At 46.1% G+C, this 27,563-nt stretch overlaps 1 protein-coding gene across 5 annotated transcripts in view; it reads left to right on the top strand.

Annotated features, from left to right (window-relative positions):
• The window catches only part of map4k1 (mitogen-activated protein kinase kinase kinase kinase 1), a 52,964-nt gene that overhangs the window by 23,581 nt on the left and 1,820 nt on the right, over nt 1-27,563 (top strand). Inside the window, exons 3-31 of one of the 5 annotated variants that reach the window (XM_088627747.1) lie at nt 1,839-1,929; nt 2,987-3,051; nt 4,030-4,085; nt 5,788-5,835; nt 9,429-9,471; nt 10,458-10,530; nt 10,995-11,126; nt 11,601-11,663; nt 12,042-12,123; nt 12,452-12,568; nt 13,281-13,359; nt 14,608-14,666; nt 15,104-15,162; nt 15,818-15,868; nt 16,370-16,393; nt 16,855-16,897; nt 17,157-17,316; nt 17,740-17,882; nt 18,728-18,769; nt 19,133-19,211; nt 19,717-19,793; nt 20,207-20,267; nt 21,154-21,247; nt 22,308-22,366; nt 22,745-22,848; nt 23,312-23,489; nt 24,470-24,538; nt 24,947-25,036; nt 26,626-26,752. In XM_088627747.1, coding sequence (XP_088483873.1) covers nt 1,839-1,929; nt 2,987-3,051; nt 4,030-4,085; nt 5,788-5,835; nt 9,429-9,471; nt 10,458-10,530; nt 10,995-11,126; nt 11,601-11,663; nt 12,042-12,123; nt 12,452-12,568; nt 13,281-13,359; nt 14,608-14,666; nt 15,104-15,162; nt 15,818-15,868; nt 16,370-16,393; nt 16,855-16,897; nt 17,157-17,316; nt 17,740-17,882; nt 18,728-18,769; nt 19,133-19,211; nt 19,717-19,793; nt 20,207-20,267; nt 21,154-21,247; nt 22,308-22,366; nt 22,745-22,848; nt 23,312-23,489; nt 24,470-24,538; nt 24,947-25,036; nt 26,626-26,752 — 2,368 coding nt within the window. Of the gene's footprint in view, nt 1-1,838; nt 1,930-2,986; nt 3,052-4,029; nt 4,086-5,787; nt 5,836-9,428; nt 9,472-10,457; nt 10,531-10,994; nt 11,127-11,600; nt 11,664-12,041; nt 12,124-12,451; nt 12,569-13,280; nt 13,360-14,607; nt 14,667-15,103; nt 15,163-15,817; nt 15,869-16,369; nt 16,394-16,851; nt 16,898-17,156; nt 17,317-17,739; nt 17,883-18,727; nt 18,770-19,132; nt 19,212-19,716; nt 19,794-20,206; nt 20,268-21,153; nt 21,248-22,307; nt 22,367-22,744; nt 22,849-23,311; nt 23,490-24,469; nt 24,539-24,946; nt 25,037-26,625; nt 26,753-27,563 lie in introns of all 5 variants that reach the window. The other 4 variants (XM_088627748.1, XM_088627745.1, XM_088627746.1 and 1 more) reach the window with 4 other exon arrangements.

Genomic DNA, 27,563 nt, shown 5'->3' with positions numbered 1-27,563 from the left:
TCAACAGGGGATCTCCTGTGCGGCTCACAGGGTAGTAGTGTCTGTGGCCTCTGTGGGATTCAACACAAGATGTACATCTGTGTCACATGCTTTTCACCAGCCTGCAGATGCTGCCAGGTGGGTGGGTGTGTTTCCCATTCCTGCTCTACAGCCTAGACAAGCATGTGGCTGCTCACTGCTCCCCGAGCCCTAGATGCTGCACGTCATGCCAGCTCATTCCACAAATACTCGACAGGAATCGAGTCTAATCGGCAGTGCATCACCAGCGCAACGGTCACTTCCCGATCTTGCCAGAGGCCTTTGGGATGGTGGGCTGCCAGAATGTTGTCACCTCTGGGAGAGCCCTCTGGAATGGCAGCAGGCAGGGTGACTGGGATGATGCGGGGAACTAGCCCAATATCGGGATGTCGCTGTATCTCCATCAGGGTTGTGTTAAGTGCCTTGACAGTCCAGTAAAGATATTCCCAGGATATTCTGTGGAGTACTAGGCGGCTGGTTCAGCAGTGTCAGTATACATGAATATATATGGCTTTTCATATAGTTTTAACCAGATGTACAAGCTGGGATGATTAAAAATGATTCTAATACTACAACATAGTTACATATATATTAGTATCATATTAGTAATAATAAAGTAATCAGCATTGATCATCTGAGACTCAAAAGTTAAACTAATACCTGTAATCATGAATGGTGATTTCAGTATAAATGATTATAAAATGAAAATAAATAATTCAGTCTCCTCAATAGGTACCAATCAATGTAGCACCACGCGGTCAAGTTGCTCTCAAACACTCTGGAGAAACTAGACACTCCTGCCCAGAGCGTCACACCTGGACCTCCCCATTGGCTGGTCTGTGCATGTCAACACATCGCGCTGCCCTGGACATCTGGGCCCATACTCTCTAATGCCCATCAGGGTACTCTCCACTCCCTAAACCTTAAGACCTAAAACATAAAGTACAACTCCACCTCGACCTGACTTAGTCCAGCCTGCAAAATACCAATAGTACAACGGCATTGTTGTCTTGTTAAGCAGAACTTGATGGTTCTTCCAGGTGTTTTTTTTAGCTTCATTTTTGTCAGACTTGGCAATCAACATGTTAAATCCCCTTGTCACTTGTGCTTTCACTAACGAGGTGATTCAGCCCTCGCACAACCAAGTCTCCAGCGCTGAACGATTAATCAAAACACCAACAAAAACCTCTAATCACTATCCAAAATCCTTACAACTATTCATATAAAGGCAAAGTGGTAAGTTCTGTTAGAAGTTCAGTATTGATCATTTTTCTACCCTTCCAGTGTATATACAGTATTACAGTATACCGACTTGTTTCTCTGTTCTCCATGTTAGAGCTGATGTTCACGTTAACTTAGAAAGCTTTTCCTGGGAGACAACAAAGTCTGAAAGTGCCTGTTGATCTAATGCTGTATTTAGAAACCACACTGCATACTGAAAAATGTACAGGTGTTGCCCTATGGTTATTTGTATTTTTGATTACAATTTTTCATAGACATAAAATGACTTAACGCTGTGCAGCTTTCTAAAAAAGTGCTCTACACACGTAGGAACATGACACACACTGTTCAGGATATTTGAGTATTTTGTGGTCTCTGTTTCCGAGCTGGTTTCTTTTTTCATACAAAACCATTACCTTTACCGTTTCAAAAAAACATCAGGGTGTATTTTTATCCTGTTGTGCAACACTGCACTACGGTATTTCATTTCCTAATCATACAATTTATTTCTTCTTTGACAGTCTAACATTCACTGACTTACTCAAAGCAAAAAGTCCGAATAATTCTGACGATTATTGTTGTCCTGCTTGTCTTTCCAGAGGATGACTTCTCCGTGATCCAGCAGGAGATTGTGATGGTCAAGAGCTGCACGCACAGTAACATAGTGGCGTACTTCGGCAGCTACATACGGTGAGCTGGCTCTTGATGGGGTCTTTTCTTCTCTGTGGCTGGGGTCAAAGGTTATCCTGCCTTAGGGAAGAACTGGAGGTCCTGCGGGTTTGATTAGTGTTCTGAGTGAGGAGGAAGAAATAGACCAAACTAAATCTTTTAGTGCTTTCCCCTGTTCTCAAAAAATTATCAGTTGGCAAAAAACAAAATCAAAATGCTGATGTGTTTTGAAGTTCCAGAGAATCACAGAAGACATCCCTACCAGCTGAGTAAAGTTTCCCTTTTTGCTGTTTCATCCCTTATTTGTGGCGAAGCTCCCCTCGTGACTCCTATATTTATTAGGTACTCCAAACTCTGTTCAAAAGACAGTCCACATAGAGCAACAGCAAATGTTTTTAGCATTTGTAGCTTTAAAATCAGATGCCTTTCAGCTAATAGAAAGGTCACTGTCATCAACAGGGACATCCCCGTATTTTGTTTGTCAGTAGCTTCAATCTTTGTGGGGAGCTTTTCTAACTTTGCGTCTTTATATTGGCAGTAATACCCACTGACAGACACAGAAACACCTTCGCTGTGCACACTCAAAGAGCACACTGTCACAAGGGCACATACATGGATGAACAGCTCATCACACACTGGTGTCCCACCACCAGGGAGAGGATGGGAACTATTCAGGTGTGAAGATGCACACAGAGCCTTCCATATTAAGATGAGCAGCTCTGACACTGAGTTATAGTCATACAGTATATACTGTACATGAAACAATACCTAGCACAACACGGAGCAGGATCTGCTGTAGCTTGGCCTGCGTGAGGCAGGGCCTGACACAGACGCCCATGCAGAACGCTGGCATTGATACCAGAGATGTGCACAGGTGTTGGGGGGAAACTGGGCGGTTCTGTTCTGTTGCTGCTGGTGGTAGGGGGTGGGTTGATTTCAATAAAATCCGCGCTAAAAAAACCCCGGGAAAAACAGAAAAGCACAGGCATTTTACAGGAGTCTGAGGAACCGCCAGAGTCACTCTGTGAGCACGGTGGTCGCTGCTTTTAACAGCCTTGTGTGTGTGTGTGTCCTGCAGCGCGAACAAGCTGTGGATCTGCATGGAGTACTGCGGAGGGGGATCCTTGCAGGATGTGTACCACGGTAAGCGGGGGGGAGTGAGGGCGGGGTGGCCCGGTTTTACAGTGCAAGGTGTGCCCTGCGGGTTGCAGCAGGCATCACCAGGTTGAGCCTGGAGCGCAGTCCATGCCCTTAGTGACCAGGACTGTCCAAGCAGCAGCTTTGTCAGGGATTTCCCTGGGGAGCAGCAGTGACTGCCAGGCCCTAGGTGGCGCCGGTGAGCTTGCAGTAAAAGATGCACCACTCTTCCAACCAGCACATGTTCTCCTGTGAAGGCCTGGGGGACCATGTGGCGTGGTAAATGCTGAACGGCTCAGAAAAGTACACGTGTCAGATGAGTGCGTTCTTCCTGTGTGAGCGAGAGCTGAGCTGATTAAAGTGATTCCAAATGGAAAATGTAAAAATATTCTATCATTAATTCCAATTCTGTAATCTGTTCCAAAGCAGGAAAAGGATTTCCATGGTAAATCCTGACAATGTCCTATACAATAGTACTGCAATGGAAAATGTGTCAGAAAAGAGGAACAAAATTACCAATGTGCTGCTTTAGGCTTCTGGAGTGGGACAGTGCCGAACAGTTCAACCTCCACTGTGTCTGACATCACAGTTCCCCCTGACGTGTTTTCTGATCGTGACTGTGTTAGCTTTTTCAGCTTCACAATGCGGAGGGAGAACTGGATTATCTCAGAACTGTTGTTTTTACATTTTTAAAATGAACTAATAAAATCTCCTAACAGTACGAATTCGATACCCTGTACAATCTGTGTAGTTGTGTAGGCTAGTCTCCTTAGTGACACTGGCTGCTTTTTACTCATCCAGTCCATGGTGAGACCTTGGATCAAGCTGTATGCTTAACATACAAAAGATGAAATCACATTCCTTTTCTGATTGAGAGATAAGCCACTGTTTTACGTGGAGCATGATGAATGAGTGACCTCTGATGTTGTGCCTTTGCGCATGGAGGGGGTGTTTTTTAAAGGACTCTCTCCTTCTCTCCTTCAGTGACAGGGCCCCTGTCAGAGCAGCAGATTGCATACGTGTGCAGGGAGATGCTGAAGGTAAGATCAGTAACACTCGCTGCCGACCTGAGACAACAGCACATCACAGATGCATGTATCAATGCACTGATAAGATTAGATCACTTTATTAACCCTATACAATTTCTTGCATTAGGAATTTGTCTTTTCTCAGACCCCAGCTTGCTCTCCATGAGACACACAGAAGCTTGGGGTCAGAGCACAGGGTCAGCCATTGTACAGCACCCCTGGAGTAGTTGGGGTCAAGGGCCTCACTCAGGGGCCCAGTGGAGTAGGCTTCCTCTGCCAACCACAGGATACGAACCAGCAACCTTCCAGCCACAGGCGCAGATCCCTAGCCACAGCGCCACCGCTCCGCCCAGATAGCAGGCACATCCTCCAGTTTTCACGAATCCTGATCTCTGCTATCTGAACCTGTGCACAGCCCCCTGCCATATTAAAACGAGCAGTCACAGAGATAACGTACTCAGCACCAAAAAAAAAGAAGGCACCAGCACTACTTTGGTTTTACACACCCCAAGGGGGTAAAGATTTGGGTCAACCTAGGAGACTACTCCAGAGTCAGTAGTGAAACAGAGCTGGGAATCACTAACGGAAGCTTATTCAGCTGTGACAGAGAACAGGAAACACGTCTTTACACAAAGAGAAGTTTGGGATGCCTGCAGCAGGCTTTCCGGTCAAGTGGGTGAGTCCCGGATTTGTGTTCTCCTTCAGGTAAAAGCTGAACAAAATTTTACGTGACTCTAGACTGAATGGCTTCTTCCGCTCTGCCAGATTTCTTAAGTTTTTTGTCAGAAGCAAAGAGAACCAGGACACTGGGCCCAGGAAAAGAAGTGTGCTCAGACAGAGCCTGCAGAACTGAGCTGGAGGACTTTCTCAACATCCTGCACTGAGAAATGATATTCTAGTCTGTAAGTCCGGCCCTGTCACCTGGGGCAAGAGAGTCAGACACAGGGATCATTTTGGGAGCAGAAGTGCTAAGGGAAACCAGACACTTGCCCTGCCTGCACTTGGACAGTCGCATTTCAACATGGCACGTCTCTGTGTGTAATACACGAGCATAAGATCTCACAGCTCACACGCTGAGATCAGCTTTGGAAAAATAGGTCTCAAATAGGTCGAAAAAAACAGGTGGCATCAGTTATTGAGGAATCACTGATGAGGAATCACTGATACTGGGGTGGAGCAGTGGCTCTGTGGTTAAGGCTCTGCACCTGTGGCTGGAAGGTTGCCAGTTCAAATCCCGCAGCTGGCAGAGGAATCCTACTCTGTTGGGCTCCTAAGCAAGGCCCTTCACCCCAACTGCTCCAGGGGTGCTGCACAATGGCAGACTCTGTGCTCTGACCCCAGGCTCTCTCCCTGTCTGTGTGTCTCATGGAGAGCAAGCTGAGGTATGCGAAAAGGAAATTCCTAATGCAAGAAATTGTAAAGGGTTAATAAAGTGATGTTGTTATTATTATTATTGTAGTGGTGTTCCACATCTGTCTGTAAGCTGAAGTGCACTCTTAACTGTCTGTTTTTAATAACCGGCCGTGCCTGACCCTGATGGCTCATCCGGCTCAATCAGCACACAGATAGTAGATTGTGTGCATTGGTGACTCTTCTCTAGATGGAACTCGGATTTATTTTAGCAATCTCGGTATCCATTTCTACAATGGGGAAGACTGGAACAACTAGGGTGACGTATGCTGCCACTATAAGCACATGTTTGTGTTTGTCACAGGGACTGGAGTACCTGCACAGCCAGAAGAAGATTCACAGAGATATCAAGGTGAGAGAACTCTAAAGGGTGTTAAGGTTGATGATCACATGTGAGCACATGGCCTTAAATGAAGGTTGATGATCACATGTTAGCACATGGCCTTAAATGAAGGTTGATGATCACATGTTAGCACATGGCCTTAAATGAAGGTTGATGATCACATGTTAGCACATGGCCTTAAATGAATATGGCCCTCCCAGGGCGGGGGGCTGAAATTAACTTCTGCACTGTAACAGAGAAGGACCATTCTGGTTGCAATGGAGGGGATAGATCACAAGTAGATCAGAGGTAGCCAACCATGGCTCTTCCAGTTCCAAGCTATTACAGGACTTTGATTCATTAATTGACCCTTAATTGTTTCAATTCATTTATCAAGGATTCTTCAATTCAGACTGAACAAAGACCAGAGATGGAGGAACTAAGGCCACCTCCCCCACACATGTTATCTATAAACTGCATGTACAGCTCATTCAAGAGAAAAGTGAAGGGTTTACTATGAGACGGTAGTGACATAGTATTAAGTACAAACTTCTCAATCTACAAATTGGATTTGTACAAACGTCTAAGTTATCTTGGTGAAGTAAAACCGCAGTAAAATGCATTTTTACTTGTCAGCCACAGAAAAGATGCGCCTGTTTGTACAGTAACATTCGCTAAAACCGAAACATAAAAGTTAAAAATGTCCCAGCACTGTCAGATCCAGTACCGTCTGTACCTCATCGGGTGAGCTCTCGGTTTACTAAGCGCCTTTTGCTCCTTCAAAGAATTTCTACGCATCGTGTCAGTGTGGCTGACGATTTCCCCCAGAAGTCAGCTCAGTCTTGATTTTTATCACTGCAAAGCTGAAATTCACAGACGTGTGCTGGGAGGGAATGCAACACGTCTGCAAACTACACAGAAGGGCAGAACAATGGTAGCTTTAAAAATGCACATATCAGACAAAGAACAAATGAAGTGGTTTTAAAAAAGGACCCAGGTCAGCTACAGTACTAACACACTCTCGCTATCACTGAGATTTTCAGAACCTGTGCAATTTGTAAAAAAATGGGAATGCACACACACACACTGAATGACACACATTCACTGTGTTACACATATAATGGTACATGCACAGATACACCCACTCACAGCGAAAAACGTGCAGCAGCGTGCATGAGTTTCCACACTGAGAGGCGCACCGTCCTGTAGGCAAGTCTACACTTGTGCACCCTCACGCCATCCAGGCAGCACCCAGCTGCAGGCAGCACCCAGCAGAAGGCCTGCAGGCTGCAGGTGGAGATCAGGTGCTGATAAGCCTTGCCCAGATATGATCAGAGCACACGCTCGTCTTCCTGCCGCTCGCAGGAGCCATTCACAGCACACCGGCAGCTCCTGAAATCGGCCGCGTTAGGCTCAACTTGCCTTGAAGGTGCACCGCTTTCTGAATTCCTGCACGAAACTCGAATGAATCGTCGCTGCATCTCGGGAGGCGACATAAAAAAGAAATAAACCCTTGATCTCACATAATAACTGCAGAAAAACAGAAAAAACGGGTGTTTCAAGTCACTTTTCTGTGAAATGGGTTTCATTTCTAAAGACCGGCACAAACAGTTACAGGTTTCCTATGAGCTGCAAATCCAGAATACCTTCATTTAGGCAATGGAGAACTGAGTAATGCACCATGTGAACGTCATTGTCATTTGGAGGCACTTTTAATGGCATCTTAACACAGTCTCGTTCCCTCTTTGTGTAAAGCATCCCAGGATACATTACACTAGAACAACACAACAACACAAGTCATGGGTTCACCAGCTCATCCAGCTCAAGAATGAACTATAAGCTCTTTAACATTGGGTGTAGAAGAGCTACTCACACCAGCAGTTCTAATTCAGATCAGGGTGGAGCTCCAGAGCCTACAGTGGGTGCATAGCAACTGAAGGTCCCTGCGCATCCTGTTTTGGCCTGGATTCAGGGAACCACAAAGAGTTCTGCATCCCTTGATCCCAAGGTAAAGGCGAAGGATGTACAACTCACAGGGATCCTGTCAGCATGATGGAGCCAGAAAAGGAAAGGGAGCATCTAGATAGAAAAGAAGGAAATCCGTTTTTGCAGTCTGTCTTGCAATAAAAAAATGAAGAGCACATTTATCATCGTGAGTGCTGTTAAAAGGTTAATGGTTGCATAGATTGTGTCATGGGACAGAGTAGGTAAAAAAAAGCGCTGCTGACATTTGAGCTCAGTGATAGACGAGCTGTGGTTGAAATGTTGTGAACTACATGCTACAGTTCTCCATGACAGTGGAGAGCTGAGTCCCCTGCCCTTCTCTCCTCTGACGGCGACTTAGTGACAAGCACTCAAGATAAACTCATCTGAGACCGTCGACATTAGAATAACTCAACTACTTCATCAACATCTGAATTTATCTTAACTTGAAATTGTACATTGGCAAAAAATGTTCTGTAGAAACATTCGATATAGCACCATTCATGATATTTTTCCTTCTTTTTATTATGTGACTTGGTTCCAGTGCTCTTTATACTCAGTTTCACTGTAGTTTCTTACCTACCACAGCATGCTGCAATTATGTATGGTTGTAATCAATTCAATTGATCATTTCAGTGATTACTGCTCTGCACAACACCCAAATTATTTACTGTTGTTTCTGTTGAAAATGACTTTCCACTGCTCCTCTTAGAATGACATCCCCGATTATCACCACAGAGATCTAGTGAGCGTGGATGCTCACAAGTGCGAAGGCACGAGCAGTTGGCTAAGAGCTTGGAATGTCACGCTGCCAAGCTGGGACCTGCAGTACGATCAAGGCGGGCTGGAGAGCCCACGTGCTGAATGCAAAGGCTGCTGAGATGGGGAGCCTGCAACCAGCACGCAGGGGATAGCCCCGAGTTGTGTGATACTGAGACCGGAGGGAGCAGGCAACACACACTCTGAGGACGAGGAGCAGGGTGCCTGCGGACTGCCAGACCGAGTCGCCGCGCGTGCAGGCAGACGTGGTGCTCTGGCTAGCTGGTGAACCACAGCGAGCTGCGGACAAACACAGTCCAGGGTCGAAATCCAAAACAAGCAAGGGCCATAACCGGGGAGCGCACAAGGGGCTGTCTGGGAGATAGGTCGTGGTCAAAGCTCAAAGGTCGAGGTTGAAGCCGAGAGACAAGGCTCAGCCAGGAGAGAAGGCAGGGGTCATAGAACAACCACGCAGTAGCTAAACACGGGAACCAACGCAGAAACGAAGCTCAAGGGGCTCGGTGCTCAAACTCAACGACAGAGCCGCATGCTCTCTCAGGTCTGAGTATTTATTCTGAAGGGCACCTGGAGCAGCTGTGGTCGTAAACCGACTCCAGGTGGTCCAAGTCTCCAGCTGGCTGTGGCAGCTGGCCAAGGGAGACAGGTAGATGGTGACTTTATCAGCTTCTACGACACAGATAACCCGCCCCCACAGAGCTGCAGCAGGGCAAGCATGACAAAGCTAAGGTACAAATTGACTACAGTTGTTTCTATGTTGTTTTGCAGTATCACTTTAGCACAACCTGTAGATTTCCTGCAGTCACATTGTGCATGTTGATAATCTCTGGCACTCACGGCACCATCATCATTTCCTTCTACAGGGGGCGAATATACTTCTCAATGACCAGGGAGAGGTCAAGCTGGGTAAGCATCCACAACTTGTTCTGCATTTCTTGCCTTGTTGTTGGGTCCCTTGTAGTATTAGAGTTGGCATAATCTACAGTAGTCTGCTGTCACAGTACAGGTACCGTGGCATTGAAAAAAAGCTTCCTAAATGATGAAGGAGTTGTCCCAGGTTTTTCTCCTCCTGCATTAATGCACCAGTGGCATAGATGTGAGCTTTCTGTCTCAGGATCTGTCGGGCTCAGCATGATAAGGTTGAGCTATCCCAGATGAAGAGGGGTTTGTCTCCTCTGTCTTTGCTGGATGTTGTGTTATTTGAATGTTATCCCCATTACCTGCCCTTGGTGCCCAACATGGAATGGCAGAGATCTGTAAGCCAAAAGTACCACCAGTGTCTCTGGTGCTCAGATACTGATACTGACGCCACACCTCTCTGGTAACTTTGGAAATTTCTCTGGTGGAGATTCACAAACTGGCCCCTGCCACTACTGTCTTCCACACCACAAGAAACATGGCAATATCCATCTTAACAGCTGCAGAGACCAGAAGCAAAATCCAGCTGTAGATTACACTGGATTTACAAGTGTAATGCAAAACAAATAGAAGACTGTGTACACAATGTAACACAGCACAACACTATGTCACTACATAGTGCTAAAAGTATGCAATGCAGAACAGCGATGCGCATCTAGATTTATATATTTCCTGTTCATGACAAAGATCTAAGGAGTGTACTAATTATTTATAATTTAAATTGTGCTATTCTTACAAACTTTGAATTTACAAAACCCTTGAGTGCTGTAGTGCAAACATGTCTCCCCCTAGAGGTAAATTTGTAAAAGAATGACTGTCTCATTTTTCCCAAAGAAACAAAGCTACCTTTTCATCCTGCCCATCCTGTTTCTCTGAAAATAGGCGCATGCATTTGGGAAAATCAAAAGACAAACGTCTGAGATACAAATGTTTCCTTTCAATGACCCTAATTCTGCATCGTTTTTTTCCCCCAGCTGATTTTGGGATTTCTGCGCAGATCACAGCCACGTTTGCGCGGCGCATGTCTTTCATAGGAACGCCATACTGGTGAGGCACAGCGCATTCAGGCTGTCCTAATGGAGGGGGCCTCTCTGACCACTGTAACCCCTTCAAGAACAGCCTAAATGCTTCCATGGAAATGTTCCAATTATAAAGCAAATGGAGATTACTACATAATTAGGACACTTCTACCACAACCTATAGGTCCTCTCTGGGGTCCTTTCGGAAAGAAACGAATCTACAGCAACTGCTGTTTCCATTTTTTGGCATCTCTATCACGAGCGGAGATTTAAACATCTCTTCTCGACAGATTCTTTTTCTACGTCAGTGTCCTCCTGTGATGCATTATAAACCAAAAAAAAAAACAGTAGACACAGGCCCAGCCTGCTTCAAAACTTCACCCTACCTCTTTCCCAATGGTTTTGTTCTGCTCTTTGAAAACACTGGGTGGGCTCAATTGCGATCCGTGGGCGTGTCGAAACTGACGCAGTAACCAGACTTACTCTCCACAGGATGGCGCCAGAGGTGGCAGCGGTGGAGATCAAGGGCGGCTACAACGAGCTGTGCGACATCTGGTCTGTGGGCATCACCGCCATTGAGCTGGCAGAGCTGCAGCCACCCATGTTTGATGTGCACCCACTCAGGTAGGGCAGCACCCGAGCCATACGAGCGCTTAGAGCAGAGAATCCTCCTCGGCCATGTGAGGCCAGAAAGAAGTGAAGAACTGAGCTGCAGCCCCGTGATTAAGGACCCTGCTTCTATCCCTGTGTGTCACTCTCTGTTACTGCATCTCTTTGTGCGCCGAACGTCAGATATAGCCGAGGTTATGTAATCAGAGTTAGTCGCCTTGCTGCTCTACAGCAAACATCTAGGTGTCTGCAAATCATCATGATTATTGCATGATCAAACTTTGCAAAGTCAACGTCACAGTCAAAGCCTTTTCAAGTCAGAGCAACCGTCACTCCTAGCTTTATTTAAAGGCAGCTGTATCGGTCCAGGTCTCGGTCTAGCAAGACGCCGTGAGGGTGTGGGAAAGTGTTTATTCTCTCACATCCACACAGGTTTGGAGTTTCACAGTGGAATTGTAATGTGCAAGTCGTATCATCTGTTCTCCATAGGGTGCTTTTCCTCATGTCCAAAAGCGGATACCAGCCTCCCAAGCTAAAGGACAAAGCCAAATGGTGAGTGGCCCAAGAACGAGCTTTAATTCTGACTTAACTCTGCTGATGGTAGCACCGCCTCAGCCAAGCACATATACCAAATGTCTGAGCCTGCATACTGAGTGGGATCCCTGCTGCAGCAGCACATCACCTGCAGGCCAAAACTAACCCGCCTAAACCCAGCTCACTTTCCTGTTACTGGGTCAACAATCCAACTTCACAACCTCAGCTGGGGAATTCTGCTTCACCGAGATGGGAAGAGCCCACATTGAAGGATCAAAAGGCAATATACGAGTAGCTGGGGTACACAGCCTCTGTCCATTTCAGTGTTTATGAGTGGTGCTGTATTGAAGGCAGCAAAGGCAGGGAACTGAACTAACGGGCCTCTCTGTCTCCCAGGTCTTCTGTGTTTCACAACTTCATAAAGATGATGCTGATCAGGAATCCTAAGAAGAGACCCAATGCCACCAAGATGCTCACTGTGAGTTTTTCATTCTCAATGTCTGATTAGGTTCATTCAAGCTAGTATGACCCAGGCGTTTTGTTACCATGTCACAGAGTGTGTTTGAAATGTATTTAAAAATGTATTATTTTAAGTAAACGTGAACTGGCATTTACACAGCTGTAAGATCTTACTTCGGTGTGAGTAATAATGATTTGTTACAAAATAAACCTTTCCTCTTCTCTCACCCCCACAAACCGGTATCATTCAAGATCCTAATATTTGCTCCCTGCTTCCTCACTCCCTCTGTTGTTTCTCTCAACCCCACACTCCCTCTCTCTTTCCCTCTCCCCTGTTCCTCTCACAGCACGTGTTTGTCACTCAGTCCAGCCTGAATCGAACCCTCACGCTGGAGCTGCTGGAGCAGATGAGGCACCCGGAGAAGCTGAAAGACTGCGTCCAACTCGAGGAGGAGGAGATGGAGGTACAGAGGGAGACAGGGGGATTGATGTGGAGGAAAAGAGAAAGCAGGGATTTCAGACAGAGCAATAGAGTTAAGAAATGGGAGAGGAGTCCAGTGAGAAGGAGGGAAAGAGCATCAAACCTAAATGAGAGATTGTTTTCACCAGGGAGAGAATATGATGACCCTCTAAGAGCAGAAGTGGGAAATCCTAAAACAATACTGCTTCAGTCTCTGTTCTTCATTCTAACTGACTTACGAGGAATTGGAGACAAATGAGAGATACAGCTATTCTATTAGAGGCTTAGTGCAAATAACTTTGCTGTGGCTGAGGATCTGCGCTCTTGGCTGGAAGGTTGCCGGTTCAAATCCCGTGGCTGGCAGAGGAATCCTACTCCATTGGGCCCCTGAGCAAGGCCCTTAAGCCAAACTGCTCCAGGGGTGCTGTACAATAGCTGACCCTGTGCTCTGACCCCCAGCTTCCCTCCCTGTCTGTGTGTCTCATGGAGAGCATGAAAAGACAAATTCCTATTGCAAGAGATTGTATAGGGCCAATAAAGTGATCTGATCTCTTATCTTATCTTATTAGACCTTTCCACTCTGTCCGCAATTCTTTTTTACTGTACTGATCATTCCTCTGTGAACCCCAATCACCCTCTCATGCACTCCCCCTCTGTCTGTCTGTCCCCACTCCGCTCCCTGTCTCTGATTCTCTTCCTGTCCTCCTCTTCCACAGGTGCTCCCTGGAATCCTGAGGAGGATCCGTTCCACCAACAGACACAACCAGGCGGAGCGCACAAACTCCGACATCAGCTGTGAGTGTGCGTAACTGTGTGTAGATCACCGTCAGTCTGTGCCAGTGGGGCACAGCTTCAGTCCCTAAACATTGAAGTGTCTTCTACTTTTCTTTACATCTTGAGGCGGCCCTGTGGCGCAATAGTTAGCACTAGTGTCTCACAGCGCTGGCTGCTATCTGTGTGGGTTTTATGGGTTCTTCCCATCGTCGTGTCAGACTCCTCCCAAAGACATACTGGTAGATGAATTGGGTGGTGTGAGTGTGTGTCTGTTGTCTGCATGTGCCCTGCGATGGACTGGCGTCCTGTCCAGGGTGCACCCCACCTTGCGCCCAGTGCTTCTTGGGCTACTGCGACCCTGAACTGGGTAAACGGTTTTTGTGTTTTTGTTCTGCCCATCTGGTTTTGAATCGTACTCCCCTGTGCTTTTCGCAACTCGACTTTCCGCGGCGAACCGCGCAAATCGCACACGGGGAGAGAATGAGCTCCTCTGCCCCTCTGAACTTCAGGTCATTCCCATTTTAACACATCACAGACAGCACAGCCCCATAGCAGGGGTTCAGCGCCATAGAACCGCCATAGAACCGCCTGCCTGCCATTGCCCAGGAGGCCACAGGGATTGCTGGCTGACTAATCCCATCATAGCCTGGGCAGTGTTCTGTCAGTTGTGCACTGCAGTTGTGCAGTTGTACATGGGAAATCCTGGTCACAGTCAGCTAGTGACATGACTCGAACTTGTGATCGCAGTGCTCAGCCTGTGTTTAGGCAAGCCCCTTTCCTTGTTGAGCCATTGGGTGGGGCTCCTCAAAGCTGAACTGCAGTAGTCCAGTTGTGTCTGCCACTTAAAACAATAAAGCATTGATTGGGCATCATTCTGGATCTCATCCCAGCCTCTGCATAGTTGAGCAGACCAAGAGTATGTGACTAATGGGACAATAGTCCATCACAGGATTGCACTGGTTGGACTAGAGAAGTCTTGGAAAGGTGCTTTTCTCAATGGTACAGAAGCAGCAGCTACAGCAAACACTCGAACCCACGACCTACCAGACATTAGTCTAACCACTGTTCTACACAGCCTCCTGCTGCAGCTGTGCTTGTCTGTATTTGTGTGTCTGTTTTAGGAATAGGTGTTTATGCTTGCTGTATGAAGTAATCCTTCTTTAATCATCTCTAATAATTACCAGTTTCAGTCTTAGGCATTTGCTCAGAATAACTTTAATACTGCATTCTCGTAACCAGTGCGATATCTCTGCTGCTCTTGTGTTTCAGTGCAACAGATCTACACCAAGAAGCCAATGAAATCAGAGCCCAACACACCAGTGGGAACGGTACAAGACATGTTATTCTACAACATTGTTCCACCTTGTATCACAAGATCGATAGTTTTTAAAACCAAAACACTGCTCTGTAAGAATAATAAGCTTCCTCTCACCTGCAAAACCACTTGGACATTGGACATCGAAAATCACTAAAAACATTCAGTAAAACAGGAATAACTAACATCTTTTTATGTCACCTAAATATTTTACAACTCTCTGTATATCCAAACATTGTGTATTTGTCCTATTTTATTGTAAGCTTTTTACGTGACAGTCTGCATCAGGCCCTGCGTGATGCTCATGGCCAAACCTCAGGAGATGTGGACGTCAGCTATGCATCTTTATGCTCCTCATAGTACAGCTGCTCATTCTGAAACAGCAGGGGTTTGCCAATCCCTGTCATTGCTTCTTACTGAGTCCTCTTCCCTGCCCTGCCTGTGTTCCAGTTACAGAAGAGACAGGAGGAGAGGGGTGGGAACACCACAGACAGCAGGTTCTCAACCAGGTACGGGGCCCGATACACCTGGAGAGCTGGGACAGGACAGCATTTGAGACTGTTAATGTTCTAACGGTGGTGATCACTGTGATTAGAACATCCAGAAGATTCATCGCCACTGGGAGTCATTTTTCTCGGGACACAGAAGGATCTGCCCCTTCTGCATGTTCAGACAGCTTGACATCGTCTTGCACACAGATGGAGAGACTAACAAACTGTCCACACAACGGGGGGTAGCAGGACTTTGTGGCCACCCTGTACTTTCAGTACAACATGTAACCTGCCTTCTTTACTTTTTCTGGGCTTGACTGCAATATAATTCCTCACCAAGAGCTTTGGGACTATCACCATGAAAGAGGCTTTATAGAACAACAGGCTCTCAACTGACACAGCTTGAGAGTGAGCAGTACTGTGCAGATGACTGTCCCAGTGCCATACAGTGATCACCCCAGCAAATGTGTGATACACCAACTGAGTGGCACACTGACAAGCTAGACAACACACTGAACAGACACTGACTGAGCAGCAGGCTAGTGCACATTCCATCTGGGCTAAGCGCTGATGGAGTGAAAAGCTGAAATATAAGCTGAAAGATGAACTGCGAAACTTTTTCCTCTTGAAATTCTAATAAAATTCCCTTTGCCTCCTTCTCCTCCTCTCTCAGAGATGAAAGCATGGACTCTGATGATGATGATGATTATGACGACGTTGACATGTAAGATAACTTTTAAGCTCAATTATTTTCATAGGCATGGAGAGTAGGTCATCTCTATAAAATTTCATATTCAAAATTTACAATGAAACTTAACTGAAATGAATCCTGAATTTTGTGAATGGATCATTTCAGCAATGCATTTCCTAGCATTCCTCACACAGCTGCAGGCAGATACCGATAGCAATTATTACGTGAAATGGAGATAACATATTTTATTAATGATGTTACATATGGAAATACTTCCTTCACAGCACAGCCTCTATCCGAGCAGGTACAGTTATGCCCATCAAATTAAAAACTACTGTATTTATGGTGGAGATGTGCTGACAAATAATCTGCTAATGGAAAGAAAAATAAAAAGAAAGATCTGTGGCCTTATCAATTATAAATCAAATAATTCAGTTACCATTCAGCAAGACTTTGATCAAGAATTGCTGCACAATGTACAGCTGAATGAAGGTATCAAAGAACTAACACTTCTCCTTTTCTCTCTCTACGCAGTCCCAGCAATTATGACCACGACAGGTAAGACGACTATTTTCATCATCTGTATGTCCCCACTGGAGCTGAGGGAAGCAAGTCACCCAGTTTAAAATGCACACCACATAATAATGTCTCCATGATTATGGACAGTTGTGTTCTGTGATCAGTGATCATCTCAAAAAGAGCTGAGCTCTCTGGCATTCCTGAGTAACGTCTCCATGATTATGCACAGTTGTGTTCTGTGATCACGGATCATCTCAAAAAGACCTGAGCTCCTCGGCATTCCTGAGTAACGTCTCCGTGATTATGCACAGTTGTGTTCTGTGATCACGGATCATCTCAAAAAGACCTGAGCTCTCCAGCATTCCTGAGTAACGTCTCCATGATTATGCACAGTTGTGTTCTGTGATTGTCTTAAAAAAGCTGAGCTCTCCTGAGTGACCAGTGAGCTCTGTGCCTGCCTGCTGACCAACGGCTCTCCTGTCTCCTTTGTGTTGCAGCAGGACACTGCAGGCTGATGAGGTCCCGCCCCCTTTGCCACCCAAAGTGAGTGATGGCAGATGTGTTCAGTGTCGCCAGTCTCTCTGTATGTGTGTCTAATCGGCCGCTGTGCTAGACACCCGACAAGCGAGGGTGAATCCGAACCCATAGGAGCTCACGGTGAAAGCCAAGTAAATGAGTGGAAAAATGCCAAATTCAGAAGTAAACGTACTGAAGCTAACGTGCACAAGGGGGTGCCCCGAAGCCCCCCTTTTTAGAATCTGCCTCATGGCAGTGGAGTGACGACCTCAATGTGCTGCTTCAGCCCAAGGCCCGCACCAGCTCTGAAGAAAGCATGGCGGGAGAAGAGGACCGCTGCCGGACAGGAAATTCGCTGTACAGCCCCTCCCCCCTCGTGCGTTGCTCCAGTAGCCCTAGGAACCGCCCGGTGCCGAGACCGCGCTCGGTCCGCAACGTCAGCTCAGGTGAGGACCGCATGTCTGTCAACGGCACTTTGCTGACACACCCCTGGTGTGTTAAAGACACCACAACGCAGATGTAGCAAGTTTAAAATAGGGCAGACGCCATCACTGCAGTAGTCAATATTTCCAACATCAAGCAGCAGCTTCAGAGCAGCTAATGGTACATATGAATGCATGCAACATCTAGAGGACTAAAATGATGGGACTGAACATTTGCATACTGCTGTTCATTGTAGTGAAATGTCCCAAATTCATACCACAGCCAACCGGTCCAGACTGAGGGCAACAAAACACTTTAGATCTGCAAAACACGCACAGCCTCAGAGTGAGAATAGAGCACGCGCGCAGTACAGTCTGACTTTGACGACAGACCCCTGACGTGATTCGGTTGGAGGTGTGTGTCCCATGTTGTGCTATTTGATAAAGCAGGTGCCAATGGCCAACCTGTCTGCTGCTCCTCTTCCTGTGCAGACCCCACCCACCGCGCGACTCCAGTCGACAGCCCCCTGGATTGCCAGCCCCCCCTCCTGCCCCCCAAAAAGGACAGGAAGCCCCAGCAACAGCGACAGGTAAAGTCAGCTTCACAGAAGGCTGCTCTGGGATAGCATGACGAAAGCACACTAAACGGGAGGACTGAAGTGAAAAACTAAGGAGGAAGTGTATTTAAGAGTGAGAACAAGAGACACACCTTCACACAATGGGTTGGTGTCTGGAAGATGGATGAGATCCAGCTACTGGCCACCCAACAAGTTACTGTAGATGAATAGAATGGCGTTCTCGTGTTCGTAACCTTTCTGATGTTATTATAGACGACACAGTGGTATGATGATGAGCGATACTATCCCATAGTCCGAGCGTCCTGGGTTAGATTTTGGACTGGACAGCCTGCCCACATGGAGCTTACATGCTCTTCCCATGTTTACATGAGATGCAGGTTAGGGCTGATTAGCTACCATACAATTTTCCCTCCCTTGCTCTGTATTGGCCATCTGATAATGGAGCAAGAGCATGTGCAATAAGCTAAAGGATTTCCTCTGATCTGTGACCTTTCTGGTCATGGTAGGTGTAAAGCAGAAAGGTGAGGGGAAGCATGATGAAAAACTGTGTGAAACAACTGCAAAGCAGCACAAATATAAACTGTGACAGCAAAGCCATGGGAAAGCTTAAATACCCTGTTAACTTCCCTAAGTTTCATAACAGCAGGTGACAAGCATTTCAACACAGCAGTCATTCTTTTCTTTTCTTTTTTCACATTTCAGTCAAAGCCTCAGCAAGCCAGTACAAACACTTATCTGGAAGGGTAGCCTGAAAGACACAAGATCAGAGGGTGTCCTCTGATGTCTTTGTGTAGTCTCTGCATCACTGCAACTGAGTCCTATCAGCTTGAACCTCTCCTGTATTTCTCTCCCTGCAGACTCCCTCAGAGTGTCCCAGTCAGCTGTTAGCAAAGTCTCCAGTAAGTCTGCTCTTGCGTGACCTCAGTAACAAAGTGGCGTATCCTTTTGGACCCCTGGGTTTTGCCTGGCTAACAGTCTCTAGGAGTTTCCCATAGTGAATCCTACACCGACATGCATGCAAACAGCAGCCACTGCAGGATAAGTCAGCACTGGCTTCTCGCGCTATTGAGCATCTTTAAGCTATATTAACCTATTTTGATAGCTTTGGATGATTTAAATAATTTAAGTACTTGTATTATTTTAAATTTCAAGAATAATTTGCTGAAATGTGGACTATATTTCGTTTTTCGTTTTTCTGTCATTCGTTTTTTATTTCTGTATTCTGTTTGCTAAAGAATGGTATCACCCTTACCTTCTCCCAGGTGTTTTTGAAGAAGGTATTCATCGGCTGCCCTCTGAAAATTCACTGTTCGACAGCCTGGACCCACCCCAGCACAAAAGGTTGGATAGTTGGATAGTTTTTGCATTGAAATCTCACAGTTCCTCAGTACCATGACCAGTATGAATGTGGCTCCCTTGGCAGTGATGTTTAAGCCAAGGTTAAAATGATTTATTTATTTATGAAGTATTCATTTCAAAGAGATATTCCATATTTGTTTGAGATGTGAAGCAGAGAGGGAAGATTCTTGCAAAATTAAAATGAGCAATAACAAATAAGTGAAATAATCCAGTTTCCCAACAATTCTGTAAATTCATCAGTCTTCTGGCTGGGTGACTGTCTGCATCAGGCCCTACATCATAGCGGATAAGTAATGCTTGTTTCTACTCTGCAGTATACTGTCCACATCAAGCTGCTCATAGTGCTGCTCATTCAAGAGGTCCAGTAACACCTCCTCCAGAAACAGAGGAGTGATGCACCCATCTGTGGAACATTGCTGTAATTCAACGTGGGCCATAGAGAATTTTCAATGCTGGGTTATACCACTGCATTGTTTTTTTATTTCAGATAGTCACTTAATCTTCGGAGCAGAGGAGGGCATATTTACATTAAATCTTAATGAGCCAGAGGCCACGCTGGAACTGGTAAGAGCCTTTCTGAGAAACAACTCTTTCATTTTACACAATGTGTCCACTATCTCCATCCTTACTGTACCTGTAGACTCCAGATACATACTTGCATTTGCATTGTATTGTCTGGAGGAACTTATTGCATAAAGTAGAGGGTTATGTTCTGTAATTCTAATGTAAAGTCTCTATGCTTTGCTAGTTTTTTACAGTTCAGTAGTTGTGAAGAGTGGAAGTTGTTTTGAATAAAGGAATCGCGTGAATTGAACAAACAATGAATTACTTATTGTGACGTGCATTTGGATGGATCAGTTTATCAGTCTGATTAAGATTCAGGCCCCTGTACAGAGGCAGTCATCTACGATATTATGACATGAAGCCGCCTGTTTCCCTAGAGCTCTCAGTTCAGTGTCTGTCTCCCTCTCCTGCAGCTTTACCCAGGAAAGTGCACGTGGGTCTATACTATCAGCAATGTCCTCATGTCAATATCAGGTAGGGCTGTCTTTCATTCTCTGTCAGACCACACATACAAGTCTACCAGAAAACAGATATAAGTTTGAATGGCATCCCTTTGGCAGTATTGCTGAGGTTCCTAAATTCATGGTCTCCCTTTCCTGGTGCTAGCCTCTCCCAGTGCTTGAACCAGTCAAACAGTCATTTTATAGACTCGTGTTGCAGAGGTCTGCATGTTGCGTCTGGTGGCAGCAATAGCCCATCGTAGTCTGATTTCTGGTCAGATCTCAGAAGCTAAGCTGGGAACTGGGATGGGAGACCTCTGAGGAACACCAGATTGCTGCTGCAAGTGGTGCTTTTGAATCAGTGGGTGATGCCAGATTGCTGCTGTTGCATCAGTGGGTGATGCTCTCCCCCCTGCACAGGCATTTTCACAATCCAGCATGGGGGATCCATGGACACAGTAGGAGGTGGCATTCTTCAGATGAGCTTTTAAACTGAGGTTCTGTGTGTACATGTTCAACTCCGAGCATGTTTTCCAAAATAGTAGGGGTGTTAAGTATCCTGGTCCCCAGTGTCCTGAGTAAATCAAACTATGGATGTGTGCACACGTGACCCTCCAAAAAGTCCTCCCTTAATCCGGCTGGTGAAGTGCTCCCTCTCTCCTCCCCCTGATCTGCTGTGCTGTGGAGCTGCTGGTGCAGACCGGCTGTCCGGTGTCACCCAGGGGGTGCTGCACCAAGGTGTTAGATGAAGTGGGTCCCCATCCACATATCGAGCACTTTGGGATCGGATCCTTCCAGATTACAGGCGCTTTACAAAATTATTAAAATTTGACACTGTATGTATGATAATTGATTGCTACTATGCGCGCCGATATGACAGGACAACACCTATAACTCTGCTTGCGATGTCATTCTCCCAGGCAAGGCATCTCAGCTCCACTCCCACTCTTTGAAGGAACTCTACGACCAGGCCCACAAAGAGTATAGGCTGCCTACACACAGACTGCTGCCCAGGTAACAGCCCTTGCAAACACACACGCACAGGTACATGGCTGCCAAGGGACAACTCTGCAGTTACGGACAGATTCATTTGAGATGAAAGTTTTGTATGACTGCAGCGTGATGATTGGTCGAAGCCCAGGCGCAGGTTTCAAGGCGCTGTTAAAGATGTTATAGGAAAAGCAGGCTGGGATCTATAAATATAAGGGAGATCTGACGCAGGCAGGAATAAAAGACAGTCTGTAAAGGGCTGTCTGAGGAAAAACCAAAATAAGCGAGGCTCCTAGCTTGAAAAATAAAAGGGGAGAGGCTGGCTGGCCAGCCAGCGCTGTAAAAATGATTAAAAACAGGAAAAAAATCACAAAGGGAAAAATAGGAAGAGAAAAAAAGAAAAACTAAGGATGAGATAGGGAAACGTCTGTTTCCATGCACAGGGAAACAAACTGAACGCAGAAACGTTTCTAGCAAAGAGAGGAGCTGCTCACATGAGCACTGAGGCTCTAAAGCTGCAGCAACAGCACTGCGGTTCGAGGTGACTGAAAAAGGCATGTAACTCGCGAGATCAGGAGCTCGATCGGGAGCCTGATTGAAAACGTGTTGGCTTCGCTGAAAGGCGTCCCAATCTGAGTGGCAGGCCGAGAGCTCGTGAGTCGGGCCAGTCCGGTCCGGGCATGACAACTAACGTGAAATAAAGACAGAAGTCTTAGGTAAAAAAAGGTCAGTGTGTGTTACACTTAAGAAGCTGTAGGCACTTTAGATTCTCTATTCCACTTCTCTATGCACAACTGTTTCAGTGGTTATCGCGGCCCTCGGCCCTCTCTCTTCACTGCAAGATTGAAATATGGGCACCTATTTGTAAAGAACAACAGTCCTTAATAACGACCACTACTCACCCACTATACAGTCCCCAAATGAGGAATCATTGCTTTAAAAGAACAAGTTTTAGTTAAACATTTGAGCAAAGAAAAGCCCCATCTTTCTGTTATTTTAAATGTACTGTGCTGCTGTATGTGCTCCTGGACATTCCAGTGGTTTCTATAGCCCAACACTGAAAGAGCCCGCTCCTTCCTTTCAGAAAGTTTGCGGTGACCAGTAAGATCCCGGACACCAAGGGCTGCAGGGCCTGCTCCGTGGGTGAGTCCTGCATGAACCTGCTCTCCTTTCCACAACTCGGGGTCTTCGGTTTCGGGCTCTTGCAGGTGGCTAGTGAAAGAAATACTAAAGCCCATTTCAAAAGGGCTTCAAAAGCTTGTCTGTGAAGTGGGCAGGGAGGGGGGGTCTGGAACAAACTCCCCAGCTGTGTTGTTGCCACAGAATTCCTGCCATCATTCAAGACGTGACCACCCAAATGAGCATCATGGGCGAAATATTCTCTTGTTTTTAACCCCCATGTTACTACCACTGTGTTCTTATGAGCCACACTGCTGTGTATTGTGTATGCACAAGAAGAGAACGGTCTTAAACGCTCTGTATCTCTCCCCGGCGGTCACGTGCCTGTCTGCATCTCTACAGCGCACAACGTTCAGCGCGGCTGCATCTTCCTGTGTGGGGCTCTGGAGTCCAGCGTTGTCCTCCTGCAGTGGTACGAGCCCATGCACAAATTCATGCTTATCAAGGTCAGTGCTCCCTTCCCAGCCCAGTCGCACGGCAGCCCGGACTGTGTCAGAACCATTTCCTTCCCAAGCCTTTACGGTCTCCTCCTCTGGCACAGTGTTTTTCCCCTCGGGTCATACTTCAGGAAGCTAGTCCGAAAATCGTGTTCCTTTCTGCGTTTTACAGCAGCTGCTCAAATGCATCAGAAAGCGAAGGCTTGTAATAAAATATTCGTCCCTCACAAATATGCATGTTTGCAAAATAATGCATGGATTATCGTGAAATTATCTTGCATGGAGTGAATTCAAAGGTGAAAGCTTAGATTAAGACATTTTGAACTGCGTTTGGAATAAAATTCTTCCAGGCAGAAGAACAGACTGGACTAAACTGTTGTTCCACAGATTGCTGACTCGGCACAGTTTGGGAAGATGATCGTAAAAACAAAAAAATGATTTCTGCGTCTGTTTTTTCATGCTTTTACTGCAGCACTTTGACTTCCCCCTTCCCAGCCCCCTGCGCGTGTTTGTGATGCTGGTGGTGCCTGACCAGGAGTACCCCTTGGTGTGTATCGGGGTCACCAAGGGCCCCAGTGCCTTGCAGCCTATCCAGCTGGAAAACATCAACCTGAACTCTTGCACATCCTGGTTCACCAGCACTGGGACAGGTAACACTGATACAGGCACCAACACTGCAGGAGACACTGCCTTCAGAAGTTACAAACCACACAAAGCTTTGAATTCAAAACCACGCAATTGTGTGTTTGTTATTACAGTATTTAAAAAACTAAAATAAGTGAATATGCACACCTCTGTGAAGCAAGGAACAAAGCATATTGTGTAATTCAAATATGACATGAGATAATCAGTTTTTAAAAGCTTCTTCTGCAGGGTGTTAGGGTACGTATACTTTTTATGGTGAGAAAAATCTCTTCTGTTACCGAGCGTGTCCCTTGGATCCTGCCCATTACAGTGAGAGGCAGCAGGGAAACTGAGCACTGAAAGACCTTGTCAAATCGTATAATCGTAGACAATAATCGGGACAATGTAAATGCCTTTTGTTTTGCCTCTGGTGCAAAATTTGCTCTACTTTATCTCTCTCCATAATACAATCCAGGCAATTTTACAAATAAAAAGCAGGACTGCTTATAGGATCAATTAGCTACTAAGAACCAAATTGGCAAGGTTTGTCAACTGGCCTCCTCTCATTTGTCAAGTTCTTCATGTTCTTATTAAAATTGTAAGGTTACAGCCTTGAAACAAAGACATGTATTCCAAAGAAGAAGCAATGTGCTCCATCTTTTTTATGTGTTAAGTTACTTGACTGTTTTCCCAGTGTGTATAAGTTATATTACACAACCTGGGAAAACTATATTATAACTCTCAGCATTCATGACGTGGTCATTGACATTAAGTGTTATTTAAATAGAGACACCTGTAAAATTGCATAATCGAATTCAATTGGAAGACACGTTGCTGTTTGTCAAGATTTTGCGGAATGCACACATGCTGTATGGTTCTTCGTCTTCGATTCGATTACTTCCAAAGGACCTGGAGCAGCTTTCGCTCGGAGGCAAACAAGCCCGGCAGATGTTATTAGCTTGTGCTCTGTCTGACCCATCCTGTTGTGTCTGTGTCTGTCCCCCAGGTCCCGCCAGCATGGACCCAGTGCAGGTGTCCCAGCTGGACTGCAACACGCTGCTGGTGCTCAATCAGAGTAAGTGTCTCAGTGGGGTGCAGGAAAATCACTCTGCAGCACCGTGTTCCACTCTTGCGCCATGCGCCACACACATTCTCCTGCAGGAGATTATCCTGAGGATGTGTTGCTGTGTATATAAATACTTCTTACAGTCTATACCTTCAGACATAAGTATGGTCCCCCTGTATCCTGTAATGGTTAACTTACACCTCCACTAGTACTGCATAATTGAGAAATGAATATAATAAATTATATTACAATTAAAAGACCGTTATGAGGTGGCCAAACGCTCTTCAATACACACATTTACTTAGAACTGATAACTTTGCTGGGAGTACAGTCTCAGTAAGATGTAAAGCCTTACCTGTGAAGCTGTGGGTTGTGCCCAGCTCTCTGATACGTGTGTCACATGTCTTTCCCATGCAGAGAGTGTGCACATGGTCAGCCTGGAGGGGGTGCTGAAGAGCAAGAAGAAGCAGCCTGAGGTCCCCTTCTCCTTCGCGGTCGAGTCTGTCGGTAAGTGGGGGCCCGGAGAAGAGGAGGCACAGTCGCTCCACAGCGCCTGGCTCTGTGGCTCCTTAATTACTTCAGCGGGAGACTCACTTACATAAACACTGACTGACGCGACACTTGAATAAAAAGATAAAGGCTTTAATTCAAAGTTTGAGGAGGATTGAAAACCTCCTGAGAAAGGCGGAGTCAAGTTGCCTCACCATCAGTCGACCATGAATGAAGAAGCCAAACAAGACGCTGTTTTGTCATACATTTTTCATTTCTTTTTGGTTAAAACTGGGACTTAACAGGAAGTACTCTGATACAATGACCAATGTGATTTAGGGTGAACTGTGTTCAGAGTAATATCACACAGACTTGTACAGTGATAAAAACTGATGGATTCATGTTATAAAGCTCAGTGATAAAAATACATCAAAGCAAAGAATATACAGTGCTTAGGCTAAACAAGAGACTGTTTTAAAGTAGGCTTCACACTTAGCTACATTTAAGAACAGAGGTTGTAATCGTCAAACCTGGTAATGACTGCCCAGGACTTGAATAATGGTAGAATGAAGGATTTGCGAGGCAGTCAGTAGATATTGTTTTTTGCAAATCTTGGGATTGGACCAGACAATCCTGTGGAGAAAGAGACACATAACAACATATATTCATTCTTATCTATTCAAATTGAAGATACCAAATACTTGTGAAATATAAAGACAAAGGAAAGAGCATGGCAAACGAATATACATCGTTAAAAAACAAACTTTCTTTAAAGCACTGATCTACAGTATGTAGTGATTATTCTCCCTGTTGGGGAACCCTCTGCTTGCTTTCCGAGATCATTTACAAACGAGCAAACGGTCCTGTCTTGGTCACAGCAGCAGAAGCAAATACGACTGAAGAACAGAACAGCCGATCCCTTTAGGAATAAGTCCCAACCAGATTGCTGCTTCCACGTTTTGCATTTATTATAAAAAAAACATGCAAAATGGTAAAAATCAGTGTGGAAACCTGAGTAGACCAATCTACAAAAAGGAATGTTCAAACTTTCTCCCAGTGCTCAGGCCCCTGAAGCACAAAGGGGTTTTCTCCCAATGTCCTATGGCCTAAAGGCCTGTGGTTTGCAAGGAACCTGCCTTTTAAAACTGATTCAACGGGTGCCAACACTCTAAAGATCCACAGGAACAAGTTCAAGTTCATTGTCATTATACTCATACACAGGCATATGGTATACCGAAATGCTATTTAGCTAGCTCTCAGACGGTAAGCAGAAAAAAAAACCCAACAACAATACAATTGTATAAGAGAAAGACAGAGACAACAGGCCATGTGCAAAACAACAACAGGCCATGTGCAAAACAATAAGAAAAGAACAACAACAAAAAAACAATGCTAAAAAGATCCGTTTAAGAGAGCTCGCTGGGCTGCTGCCTCTGTGGGTGCCCCTCGGCTGAGGAGTGGAGAAACCAGGGCAGATTAAGATCTGCTTTGCTTGACATGGGAGGTGGCCCGCCAAGCTTCCAGCTCTGCAGGTCCTCTGAGGGTCCTGGGAGGGCTTGCTCCAGGCAGGCGTGTGAAGCCGCGTGTGTGTGTGCGTGTCCCCACAGTGTATTTCGAAGACAGTATCCTGGCGCTGTGGAAGCATGGCTGGCAGAGGAGGAGCACCAGTCTGCTGGAGGTCCTGCAGGAGTACACAGATCTGAAGAAGACCTACAGACTGGTGGGCTCAGACAGGTACCTGCTGCTCACACCCTCGCCTCGCTCTTTGATCTTTAGTTTATATAGGCAAGGAGCCAAGCGCACACAGCAGCTCTGTTATTGTCACGGACGTCCAAAGGGACTAACCGTGGGGAGCAGGAGAGCGGAAAAAGACCCATATGCGTAGCGGCGAGACGGGAAAAAGGCCCGGGCTCATTAGTGCAAAGAGTTCAGGAATGCCGTATAGAAACCTATGCCCTCAGGGAGCGGACGTGGGGCGCCCTGGTGCTAGGCGGGTCTCAGGACATCTGAACGTCAATGCTGAGCAAGGACAGAGTGCAAGACCCGGAAATATATAGCCCAAGGGAAAGAGAGAGACAGGAAGGACAGCAGACCGGAAACTAGGGACAGGACAGAGAAGGAGCGCCCTCTGGCTACAAAGGGCGTGACAGTTATAGAATCAAGAGTTTTCTGTGGTAACAGGAGACAGGACTTTCTAGCATCATTTCATGCCTCTCCTGTCTAACAGGCGGAAAGGGCCTCTGGGTCTATGGTCCTACATTGTGGGGAACCTGGGTCACGGTACAGGAATTTCCCAAGTGGAGGGAAGGGCTGAAATTCATCAGCCATGGCTTTCTTGGTTTTCCTGCAACCAGGGACTCCCGTGACTTAATAATAATAATAATTCCTCACACTTATATAGCGCTTTTCTGGACACTCCACTCACAGTGCTTTACAGGTAATGGGGACTCCCCTCCACCCCCACCAGTGTGTACCCCCACCTGGATGATGCGACGGCAGCCATAGTGCGCCAGAACATCAGCTCTCAGTGGGGAGGAGAGCAGAG

This window comes from Lepisosteus platostomus, chromosome 4 (assembly GCF_059453375.1).
Source record: "Lepisosteus platostomus isolate fLepPlt1 chromosome 4, fLepPlt1.hap1, whole genome shotgun sequence".
Classification (NCBI taxonomy): Eukaryota; Metazoa; Chordata; class Actinopteri; order Semionotiformes; family Lepisosteidae; genus Lepisosteus; species Lepisosteus platostomus.
Note: the sequence above shows the minus strand (reverse complement) of the source record. Positions and strands in the feature narration are given on the sequence as shown.